The sequence below is a fragment of the Sparus aurata genome, chromosome 7 (genome assembly GCF_900880675.1).
Source record: "Sparus aurata chromosome 7, fSpaAur1.1, whole genome shotgun sequence".
Lineage (NCBI taxonomy): Eukaryota > Metazoa > Chordata > Actinopteri > Spariformes > Sparidae > Sparus > Sparus aurata.
In genome coordinates, this window is record NC_044193.1 from 22151997 (window position 1) to 22164618 (window position 12622).

The 12622-nt window shown below is 39.7% G+C and overlaps 1 protein-coding gene across 4 annotated transcripts in view; it reads right to left on the reverse strand.

Moving 5' to 3' along the window:
* The window catches only part of acot7 (acyl-CoA thioesterase 7), a 60899-nt gene that overhangs the window by 20410 nt on the left and 27867 nt on the right, over window positions 1-12622 (reverse strand). For all 4 annotated transcript variants that reach the window (XM_030424489.1, XM_030424488.1, XM_030424487.1 and 1 more), the window contains one exon: window positions 3823-3939. In XM_030424489.1, coding sequence (XP_030280349.1) covers window positions 3823-3939 — 117 coding nt within the window. The remainder of the gene's footprint in view (window positions 1-3822; window positions 3940-12622) is intronic.

Sequence of the window (12622 nt, forward strand, 5' to 3'; positions counted from 1 at the left end):
TCCGTGATCTTTTGTTTGCTTGTTATGTTCAGAAAGCCAGTACCTTCCTGAATCAATGAACTTGAATTTGTTCTGCTTTTACGTTGCTCATGCATGAGAACAAATATCTTAAACAATGGTACATTTCACGGGATCAAGTTTATAAAAATGTATATTGTAAAATGTAATGCATTTGTAACATGTAAATGTATATTGTTATGTTTATTATTATAAAAACTATACCTAATCATTTCTAGAAAATACATTTGTTCAACAGGATCCTTGTAGTTTTACATAAAATGTCACTGTTGAGCAAGTTAACATTCTGGAAATTCATTGTCCATGTACATTCTGAACTCTGCTTTATTATCCCATGTTTTAACTCAGTTCTCTTGTGTGTTTTTCCTCTGATGATTTTATCACATAATAAACCTGCCCTGCTCCACAGTGATGGAAAATCTGTGCAATTAGTTAAGTGGACTGTTTAGACTAAACGCAGCAGGACCTCCAAAAATTCATAAACAAATCATCTGAACATCCTCCACATGAGCCATGTACAGGCACAGACCTCCGTCTGTTTTATGTCCTGGGTGTTAACGTCCCATCTCGCTGTAATAAATGTTAATTTGTCTTTGTGTATGCTGCTGTGCGGCCCTCTAGTTCCACACAGGTTGGCATATGGATTAATTGTGAAACTCTTCACTGTTTATAACTCAGTATTGATGTATTGCTGTTTTGTTTTATGTTTGTAATTCATACAGTGACACTGTCAAGAGTAAGAAAAACCTGAAAATCTGAAAATCTAATATACCACCTTGTGATATTTTATTGACCAGTATCATCATGATATCTCTTTTATTCTCTTCAATTATTACCTGTTTAGAGAAGGACACAAAAGAAAGGAACAAGGCAATATGCAGGTGAAATAACAACCGTCACTTCAGACAATTTCTCCAGAAACACATTTGGCAGAATAGATTGTTCCTTTTTATTGCTGGGAAGGGTTAGCCAAGAAATCCTCTAAGATACACTAAATCCTCAACTTAATGTATTTCTGAGGCCTGTTGGTAACACTTTGAGATGGTATTTGATAAGACCCTTTTTAGTCCTTATAGATGCTCATTAACATTAATAAGACTATATCAGCGTAAATAATAGCGTCATAAACACATTTATTGTTGGCTTTTAGGACATTTAGTGTAAGTGAAGTGTAATAATTATACTATATAAACAAATCTGCCTTTTAGTGATTACCTATTTTTTCCAGAATGCATCCAGTTGGATCATGAGGAAGAAGTAATTACCATGTTTTGGGGGCTTGTTGTCCTTTGTTTAGCTTTCCAGGCTTGTCCTGCTATCTTAGCTAGAAACAATAACCCCCTCCAAAAAAACACATGATCGTAACTTTGAACTCAATTTAGAAATATCTAAACGGTGGAAGATGTAAACACTATCCTGTGAGGACATTATGCCTGAGGGGGCAGGCGAGGACACAATAATAAACTGCAGGGAAGCATGGGGAAAAATATTTAGTAAAAGTATACCGCATATGATGTATGTGTAGACAGTATGTATAGAATTGATATTTAAAACAGTTTTACTTCAACCTCTACAGTATCTGTGCTGGTATACTGTAATTACTTCTGTCATATTATCCACATTTAGCTGATTACAGATCTGTGAAATAGATCTACGGCAGAGGTCCTTCTGGGTGTTTTCTTTTTTTTTCTTTTTTTTTAATCATTGACTGTAATTTTCCTAAGCACACCTCTTGAGCTTTTTGTCCAACCACCTTAAGCAAAATGGGAAATCTACTGGTGACATAACACCAAAGTCACAGTGGAAGCCAGGGGAAATCATGTCAGCACCACCTAAACTCAGAAGACAGACGAAGGCAGCAACTGGAGCAGCTCAAAGCAGCTGAAAGAGGTGGACATGGATCTGAACCAAACTGTTCTGTGTTTTCTGGTCCTGAACCTCCAAGAAAGGTGTATTCAAAATGTGCTTCTTAGCTTCTCACTCTTTAAAAAAAAAAGTATTTGAATTCTCCTTTTTGAACAATGTCACCTGTGAAAAGTACATGTACAGTGAACGCAGCAGACTTACAGCTGACCTGGCACAGTTACAGCTGAGCTGTAAAAGTGTTATTACCACTCCATAATTCAACGATGGGGAAAGATGAAGCTGGTCCATTGTTAACATCATATCCTGCAGTAATCATAACATCTGATGGAAGCGCTGGGTGTCTGTATCACATCATCTTAAGCATGTGAACAGAAAGAACAGACTCTGAGCTGAGAAAAACTCTAACTCATAAATGTAATACACTGTTTTTACAGCACTTTGAGGAGACTGCTTTCCGTCACTTTTGAAATATTTCAATTCCGTAAAAATACTAATGAGCAAAACTCAAATATCCAAACTCTAGTGACAATATTTTAATTAGTAAGTTTTTGGTCAAAATGCAGTCGATCGTTGTACGTTTTTTTCTCATTAGCACTACTTCAGTATATCAGACATTCAATCAGATTTATAATTATGGATTTGATTCACAAGTCTCTAACAAGACGCTGCAGTTCCAGACTAGATTACAAAGTTTCTAAAAGGGATATGATCACAACGAGGTCCAAGTTTGAACGGCACCACTGTTAGCTTGTGGGCAAACATAGGATTCTCGCATGTGGCAGTCCGGAGATATTTAACAATAGTAACATTATGTCGTTCACTACATTCTCAACTCCACTTAGAGTTAACTTCTATTGTGTCCAGTGTGTCCAATTTTTCTCATCAGCGCTGTTCAATGCTTGGCTGGGACCACAGACACAGCTCAGCTGGCAAAACTGTGCTCAGTTTATTTACAGAAAACATGTCACGCCGTGAGTATTTAATATTTAATTATTTTCAAAAGTGTTTCAACCTCACGACAGTCCAGTGCAAAAATACTATAATTATATAAGAGTTTCACCGGTACCAGCCAGTTTACGGGGAGGCACAAAGAGAAAACACAACAAGAGACAGAGGGTCGAAGCACAACATATAGTACATCAACAAGGTCAGCAATATTTAAATAACTATTACACCACATATCCACAAAGAAAAGAGTAAAGTATTCTTTTTGTTTTATCCAGTTGGTCTGTGGGTGTGTATCTGTCAGAGTACACGTTTGTTCCTTCTTGGATTTGTGTACTTTTTCTTTGTTCTTACAAGCACTGCTGATGTGTCCAAACTGCACTTCCAGTAAAACCTTTAACCCAGGGTTCACCTTCCAGAATGGGAGAGCAGTGTAAAAGGTATCACTGCTGTGAATGGACACTTTTCCCCCCATTAAGACGGCAAAGGCTAAGTGGATAATGGTGTCGCTGATCCTTCAATGAACTTTCAAAGTAGAAGCTCAGAATTTGTCCACACTGAAAAACTCAGACTGAGATGGGTCGTGGCAAAACGCAGTATAAATGATTTCATCACTTTAAGAGCGAGGGAACGGCTCAGAGACGAAGCTTGGTAATGGAAAATAGTTCAGTCATAACAATGAAGTGTTTTTCCAGACGTAGCAGCAGCCCCACGAAACACAACTGGTCATGATTAGCGACAGTGTGACGACTGTAAACGCTGGCTCACCCAATTTAAAACGGCGCTGCCTGAAGCTCAATTTATAGACTAGTGAGTTTTTTCCACATTATCATGTAATTGGGTTTTTAGAGAGAGCAGTTCATTATTGGGGGCAAAAGTACAAGAGAAGCACAGTCATGAAGGTTGAAGACGCAGCTCCTGAACGCTGCAGTAGATGTTTCATAGAGATGCTGTATAAACATATATTGAGCGTTTTTATAACATCATCCTCACCTTTCATGATCTTGCGATGGAAGTTGATGGCATCCACAGAGGCAGTGACAATGTTGGTGTTGCAGTGCCGAGCTGCCACAATGCCGGCGACCTCATCCATCAGCTTCATGGTCACACCTGTTCCAAACACACACACACACACACACAGGCAGTTTGACTTTTGTAAGATACACAGACAAATCATACCAGATATTTCTACTAGTGTTGCTCATCTTCAGAGCCGCTGGAATTACTGAGACTGCTTTTGAAAGTATCACCTTCACAAAAAGTCCTTCCAGTTCATCAACAACATGTCACATAATGAACTCCAGTGTTTGGTTTATAGACTTCTTAGTTCATAGTTTGAGACAAGCACAAACATTTCAATATCATTTCTCATAATTTTCTCTCTCCTTATCAATAAAACATGCGTATGTTAGCGGTTATCAAATTATAATTATTATAAAGTCTGACCATACAGTGCAGGTCAAGGACTATTGAGCTGACATAATCTGGTGAATATGCCTAATGCGACACAAACAGTGTGTTGTTCCTAATAAATAATCAATTATATAAAACAAGGCAATTTAAAAACTCCAGAAGAAGTCAGTAAGTTGCCTTCGAGATGAGGTCGCATTGTCAAGTGCTGTTTCAAAGGACCTGAAGCTAAAATTGTGCCAAACCTCTTATAACAAAGCAGGCGCTGCACACCTGTCATTTCCAGTGAATCTTCACATTTCTCTTTGAATGAAAACAAGCATTTCTGGGTAGATGTAGTCATTACGTTGGCGGCTTTCTCTGTCATGTTTCAGACACTTTTTCACCGAGATGAGATTGTCTGAAATAAAAGTTAATGGGTTTCCTAATGCAATTAGAAAACTATTCACCTGATGCTAAATTATCAATGAGTCTCCTCGCCATTTCCTTAACTTTAGCTTCTCATTCAGACTCATTAGGGTATCAGCTGACAGCAAGAAGCATTTCAGCAGACTTTCAGCTAACTCACTTTCAGCTGACAGCATATAGCAAGGCTTGCAGTCTTCACTACAACATCAACAGCATTAGTCATTTGTTTTAATGTGTAAAATGACCTCATTAACATTTTCCTTAGAAGTGACCTCTCGCAGTCATGTGATTAATGACTGTCCTCTGCAGCAGAGACTGAAGAGGTGTTAGTTGCTACACTTGCACAATAAAGTCCAAGGAGGCAGTTCATGTTTTTGTGCATACAAAGTATGTGACTTTTGAACAGGAGACATTATGTACTTTGATGATTAATCGATAAGTTGCTTGGTTCTGTAAAATGTCAGAGGATGATGAAAAATGTCAATGAAGATGTCATTAAATGTCTTGTTTTGTCACAGAACCCAGTTTACTGTCACAGAGGAAATAAACCAGAAAATATTCACATTAAAGCAGAGAATTTCTGTAAAAAAAAAAAAAATACTCAAATCAATTATCAAAATAGTTGGCTCATAATTTAATGCAGCTCTACTTTCTGACAGACTGTCGGAGCTAGTTGCTTGTGTTTGTTGTGCGTGACCAATATGTTTAGCCTTATTTGTGACAAACAAGGTACATTGAACACAATAAACTTTTAGACAAAACAGAATCATAATGCTGCAGGAGAAGCCTGAGAAAGATCCTCAACTGATGAGATCTGGAGCACAGTGCCTTTATCTGAAGAAGACATGCTTATTTGTTATTAAAAGCTTTATTTATGACTGTGTGCTCTAGATATCATGGTTGTTATTGTGGTAAATAATTTGTACTTAGCCATCAAACTTCATAATATGAATCCATTCAGTAAAATGAAGTCATTTTGTTTGAGATTTTAAACTACAAACACTAATCCACCACCTTTCAACCCTAACGAAGGTGAGTATTTGATAATTATAGATACATTTTGGATGAAGCAACACTTTTAAAATGTGTGAGCACATCAAATAATCCATCATCACGAGGTTTACATCACACTTCGCCAACACTTTTAACAGGAAATCAATGCTATAGATTACAGTCACGATTAAAGCCTATAATTTATAAAGCTGGAGAGCTCACAGAGTCGACGCAGAGGGATTCACATATCCACACCAGCATTGGTCTCTGTGTGCCACACACACAGCCTTTACAGCTTTCCTCGTGTGTGACAGAAACAGTTGTTTTTGGGTTTCTTGCAGAAAGTGGGACATCTTGTATGGAGTGGGTGGGTTTAAGATGAGAGAAGCGAGGACGAGGGTGGCATCTGTGTTTCATGTAGGAGAAAGGGTTAGCTAGTATGCTCATTTAAAGATATTCAAACCTTCACTAGACACTCCAGTTGCCCAAATCACTCCCTCTGAGCAGCTTTTTGTATCTCTCCTGCAACAGAAAATCAATAAGTCTGCTCGCTGATGGTTGGTTTGGCTCCCAAAGGCCCCTACCATCTGCACTGTGTGGCTCTATTTATGACAGCCAAATGTGTGGGAGTACAAACAGAATGTGCTGCTTGCTCCCCAACGCAGAATTCACTGTAAAAGTGGGCCCGCTGAGTAGATTAAATATTAAACATGCCATTACTCTGACATCATTTATCCCAAATGGCCGGTGCATCACTTGCATTTCATTTAGCTGATTATATTGATACGCGCACGGGTTCAGTTTGGAGAAGTAAACTTATTTTTCTGTCAGAGCTGAACCTTTCTCAGAGGTGAAAGAAGACTCAACAGAATTTTCCAACAGAATGTATCAAAATAGAAAATATCTTGATGCTGGAGAAATTGAATCGAGCTCTGGCTTTGATGTGTGATTTTTTGGTTAAACTCAGGCCGGGCAGTGTGAAAGTGACAGATCTTTTTCTCCATCACATGAAAGGCTCCATCACCTTTAACTCAAACCAAAACCGCGTTGACAGGAGAGGTACACCGATCAAAAACGCTCTCTGATTAAGGCTGATCATGTGATCCGTGTTCAAGAAGATGACAACAGCATGTCAGGCTTAGAGTGTGTGTGGGCAAGGACATATATCACTTCCTGCCTTAAGCCTGTTGTGAGACATTTTCCAAGACCCATATTGCTTATCTTTTCCCATCTCCGCTATGTTGTGAAAATTGATGGGATCTCACCTAAGATTGAAAATTTCCCCTGGGTTCCAGCACAGCAGGCTGCTGCTAGTCAAAGCCTGGAGTGGTCGTGTCTGAGCATGCACTAGTTAATGGAGTTGGATCATGACCTGACAGGATGATGAAATTGAACATAAACGTTGAATTATGCTAAACTGAGTGTATGACATACTACCTTGATTTGTTAAAGCAGCCCCCGCCTTAAATGTCCTCACAACTCACTGCTGATGATTAAAAACTCATCTTTAAATCACTTTAAGAGAATTGCGATAGGGTAAGTTACACTTACGGCACCTATAATCAATAAAAGCTGCAGTGCTAGCCAAATGTTTGCTAATGTTGGTGTACCCTCTTGCTCTGCTGTAATAAAGAATCTTATATATAGATATATGTGTAGGGTGTCTGACTCTGAAAATGTTATTATTTTAGCCTTAATCAGCTCTGAACTGAGCTCTACCAGGTTCTCGTCTAGAATGTGGAACCACTGGCGTTCAAGCCTCTATTTAAATATATGATGTGTGTGTGTGTGTGTGTGTGTGTGTGTGTGTGTGCGCGCGTGTGTGCAGGGGGGGGGAATATGTATGTACATGTATGTGCGTATATGTATTTTATTCTATTTTATTTTATTTTCATTGTGCTATGGACCTCTCATGAGATGTGTCCCTAATAAAGATTGAATCGAATTGAATTGAATTGAATTGAATTGAATTGAATATTTTTAAATCAACAAAGGATGTGCATGTAAGAGGTTGCTCATGGTGATGAACCCACAGAGAATTATCAACCAGCTCCGCAGTTATGCTGAACTCAAGGAACTTTACAACAGCTTTTAGCTAATTGTTTTGGTTTTCAGGTCTGCAATTTTGCTGTTTTGGTCGAATCTCACGTCTCTCATCAGCACTGTTTTAAGCAGAAGCACGCAGCTTCAGAGAAAAATCTCTAAAACCCAACACCCAACTAGCTGGTGAAGACAGTGCAGCATTTAGTGTTTCGGAGTCACATCTTTCTCTCAGGTGATGGTGGAGACCAAAACAGAGCTAAAAGAGAGTGATTATTGGACTTAGATTTGCCTGATGGACAGAAACATGACTCCACATTAATGCTAATGTTGCTCCATAGCTGCTGTTTGTGTAATAATCAATATAAAGCATAATAATTATCATTATTATAGTCATTCACTTCAACTTTTTGTACAGTTTGTGTTTAAAAAAATCATTTTTTGAAGCTTTATAGAGGAAGAAAGTAGATCTCAAGACCATCAGCTAGTCTAGAGCATCAATATTAATATGCTGTAGGGTTATAGGTCTAAAAGTAAATGTCGACTGAAGGAAGAATTCCATCATACAGTCGGACGGTTTTGCACTCCTTAATATTAAAGTCTGGCTTCCTATTGCTGCTGCTGAATCTCAAGGACTAACATGGTCCAGTACCTTCCCTCAAACTGTGGGAAACTGCGTCCCCAAGGACCCACAAACCATGAACATTATTCCATGTCACGAACGTGTCTTGACCTTAAGCAACGTTTGCTGCAACTTCCATATTATAAGCATTTTAAAAGTCTGCTGGATTGGCTTAGTAAGATCCAGTATAGTACAATAAAGTCGTATTTACAATACAAGAATGATCGCGAATTAAATCTATGAGTAGAATTCAATAAGATGATCTAACTGAGCCAGATAAGCTGCAATAAACAATACAATACAACACTGTTGTGTCGTTTTCCACACAAATATTGGTTACTGTCTTTATCCCGGCAAAGCTACAAAACAGCAGATCTGATGAATCAGCTAATAAGCTCTGACCACAATAATCGTTGAAACAAAGTGACCATTTTGAGAGATTTCATCTTCCATTTTCAAATATTTCATTTTAAGAATTAGATTACATTTAGTTTTCTCTTTCTCTGTAATGGAATGCGGACTTTTATCAGAATTAAATGATCTTAAAGTAATTCCGTGGTAAATAAAGAACTCATAAAGAATGGAGAGAAAGCCCCACTCAGCATGCTGTGGTATGAAGTAAATGGCTGGACTGGAACAGTCAGGAATATAATTCAATGACATGACTTGAACTTTGTAACTTGCATAGAGCAATTTGTTATTTGTGGACCTTGTGTTTCTGAGGGATTCTAAGACTCAGTGGAGCAGTGAGAGTGGGTTCCCGTGGTCTGGTTCCCTTGCTCCCCAGTGTTAGTAGCTCTTCAGATGCCTTGAAAAAAACAAGGCTGGTGGGTGTGGGGGGGATAATTACCCAAGTTTCCTCATGTTCTTTACTTTACCACACTCCCTGAGAGACTTTGCAAAGCCTAAGAATAGCTATCAGTAGTAAAAAGCTGCGAGTTTCAATGTGTGAAAACACTGTTGTCTTGCTTGAGTTAGTTTTGATAGTAGAGCTGGGAGGCAATTATAAACACTAACTGATAAAAGTCTTCATTATTTAAATTGCTGGAATTTTTGTTGCTTTTTTTTACTCACCACACACTTGTCACATTGTAGGAGAAAGCTCAAGCAAAACCCCAAAATGGTTAATTAGCATTCCTCAGCAGCAGCACAGCGGCCGTAGACGTTAATGCTAATGTCTCTTCATTTCAGAGAGGAAGAGCAACATTCCATTAAGCTGTTGAGGGGAAAAGAAGGACACATTTCGGATGTGATCCACATCCTCCTGTTGAGATTTTAAGTGCAATACTCCCCTTTATTAAAACAGTATGAAAATCTTCAGGCAGCTCTACTTTCTGTTGCCTTAACTTTAAACTCCCCTAATCAATATTTCATAGATTAATAATGAATAAAGTCTACATGTAACATAAAAGGGTTCACTCAAAGTTACAAAATCACTGGGAACTGTCACCCACCTCTGCAGCATTTCATACCCGCTAAGCTCAGTGTTTTCATTTTGCACATGTTACAGTAGGGTTCAGTCTCAATGTTCCTATCGTTCCTAAAAGCCATTTTCAGCAAAGGCTCTCTGAAACGTTTCATCCACTATAATTCATCTTGTGGACACATAGCATTTTATCTCACTCGAGCTCCAAAGGGAGCACTGGCTCTGGTTCATTCCACAAGCGAATTATAAGATTGTGTTGGCTATTTAGTTGTTCTGGTGCACTAGAATAAAAATGTCGAGTCAAATCAAGAGGACAACTACGCTGTCCTTGAGTACAAAAGATGCTTGTCTTTATTAATTACTACCATCATTGGAACTGTTAATGCAACTCCTGCAAAAAGAAAAACCCTCTCCTTGTACAGTCGATGTAAAAGGTTGAAGTGAGGCTCAATGTGAGACTGCAAATGAGGACAAGCAAGGCCAAGCCAGCCCTGGGCCTGGCATTACACATTCACAGGGTGACATGGCACACTATGACTCTTGCTTTGCTTTAGGGCGGGAACTCAAAAGGCAGGGGGAGATGGGGGTTGGAGTTGGTGTGTATGAAGAGGAAAGACAGCTCACTCCAAATGGGGAAAAAAGGGCAATTAGTAACCAAGTCCCTAGTGCAGCCCAGTTGGCCACGGGGCAGAATACCTCTGTGATTAGATTCCTTCTGACGATTTCCCCAAATCTTTGCGTACAATGCCGTCCATCGGCAACAGGCATGAAGGGAGTCTCCCGGGCAGCTCTTGTCGCCCATCAACTCTGTCTCCTAACTTCAAGCTCTTTTGATTAGAACCAGCTCAGACACAGCACACTGTGCAAAGCACCCTCTGATGTAAGGAGGAGAGAGTGTGAGACCGACAGATATCGACAGCAAAGCGTGCATGACCTCTGCCTCTCATCACTTCCTGAACTTACCCCTTCCATCGTTGGGCTCTATTTCTTCCCTGTTCATGCCCTCCGCCCACCTTTATACACCACTGACAATTCCCTATCTTTTTCTGTTCTTCTCATCCTCTCCCCAACAAGAGCTTTAATCATGGACAGTATCAAATGGCTCAAACTGCCTCCTAATGAGCTGTTACTATAGAAACAGCTCCTGTTAACATTACTGCCACGCAGCCATCCACCCACATCCTCCTAGAAGGTCCTATAAGCTGCATATTTTTTTTTATATATTTTACCATTACAGCTGTGGTGTGCTTTACTAGACTCTTTAACTAATTAGTGTGTGGCCTTCAGTTCTGCAAATTGCAAGCAAGCACTGTTGTGGTTAAACTGATAAAGTGTAACCTCCATGCAAGCCACAGACCCAGGAAAATCACTGAGATACGACTCCTGTAATGGAAAATCTGTCAGATAAAGGGCTTTTAGATGAAATGCACCTCTGGCTGTGATGGTAAAGGTCATGGACTCCCGCCGATTTCTCGTCTAAATGTAGAACTTGTTCTTTGTAATAGTAATTTTCATGGTTGATTTCTGTTCTGTTCTGAACTGGGTGATGCTCATTACAACACTGAAACGTCTGCTCCATATTATTGTTAGCTAGATATAAATGGTAGAAGGTAAAGGCCCCTTCATCTTTTTAAGAATCTTCTCGCGTGTCCTCTGAGCTTTCTTTGCCAGGATGGAGATCAGCTTCTTGGTTTGGTTGATGTTGAGCATTAGATTGCTCTCTGTGCACCACCGTGCAAGATTGTTGATTTCCTCAAGATATTAATTCTCACTGTTGTTTGAAAACAGCATGGAGCTGGGCACACAACCCTGGGGGGCTCCAGTGTTGAGTTTCACTAAGACGAGGTGCCTGTTAGAGGCAGGAGGTAACACTTTCCAATGAAAATTACCTCTTAAAAATGTCAATATCAACATCAGCTAGCTGATTGGCACGTGTTTTTAGTACAGGGCCAGGGATGTTGTCAGGCCCAGCAGCTTAACTCATATTCATTCTGCTCTGACTACTAACAGTGGCCGGTCTACTGGAGGCAGAGTAGACATTACAGCTGAGTCTTTGTTGAGGAGATCAAAGTGAGCATAAAATGTGTTTAGCTCAACCGGCATAGTTGCCTCTGGATCACTTGCCACATGTCTTTAGCGTTGTTGAGTTTGCGGTCCCTCTCTAGTCTCTGCTGACTTTTCCACTTTTTCTCCTTTATACCAGCTTTTATTCAGGCCCTGGTGGTGTTATAGTATATGTCTCATTGTCACCTGATCAAAGTGCAGTTTTCTGGCTCTGGGTGGAGACTTCAACAATTTATCTAGGCTTGGGGAATGATACAGGTTGCCTGTGATGGGTGGAAGTTGTTGAGGCACAGCCTGATGGAAAGAGCTTCAGTGACCTTTCAAGGCTGTAAAATCACCTCCTCTGCATGTTTCATGAGTTGTAACGGATAACTTGATAGCCCATTACACAGTTCTTTCAGCTCTTAATCATTCAGTCAGAGCGACTGGTTTCCCATTCACAAACAATGGAGGATTAGTGTGAACCAATTGCCGATGGTCATTTTTGCATTTACCAGAAATGCAACTTCCTGGAAAACTGACTATAAATGAGGGGAAACACACAGTGCCTCACAGTGATGGACAAGACTAGACAAACTGACAGCGTGTTGTCGCAACTGAACTTATATATTTTACAGTATGTCTGTTTCTCCGTATCTGGGTTGAATACCGCACACAAACACACACACACACACACACACTCTCAGGCTTTGTTCCACTTTTCTTTGAGTTGAACCAATTTGGTGCAGGTCATTAAAGTTGGTGCCTTTTTCTCTTTTGCATCGATTCTGGGTCAGCATTTAGCACAAATAAACAAGCTCCTCACTCAAGTTATGACTGCTCTGAGCATG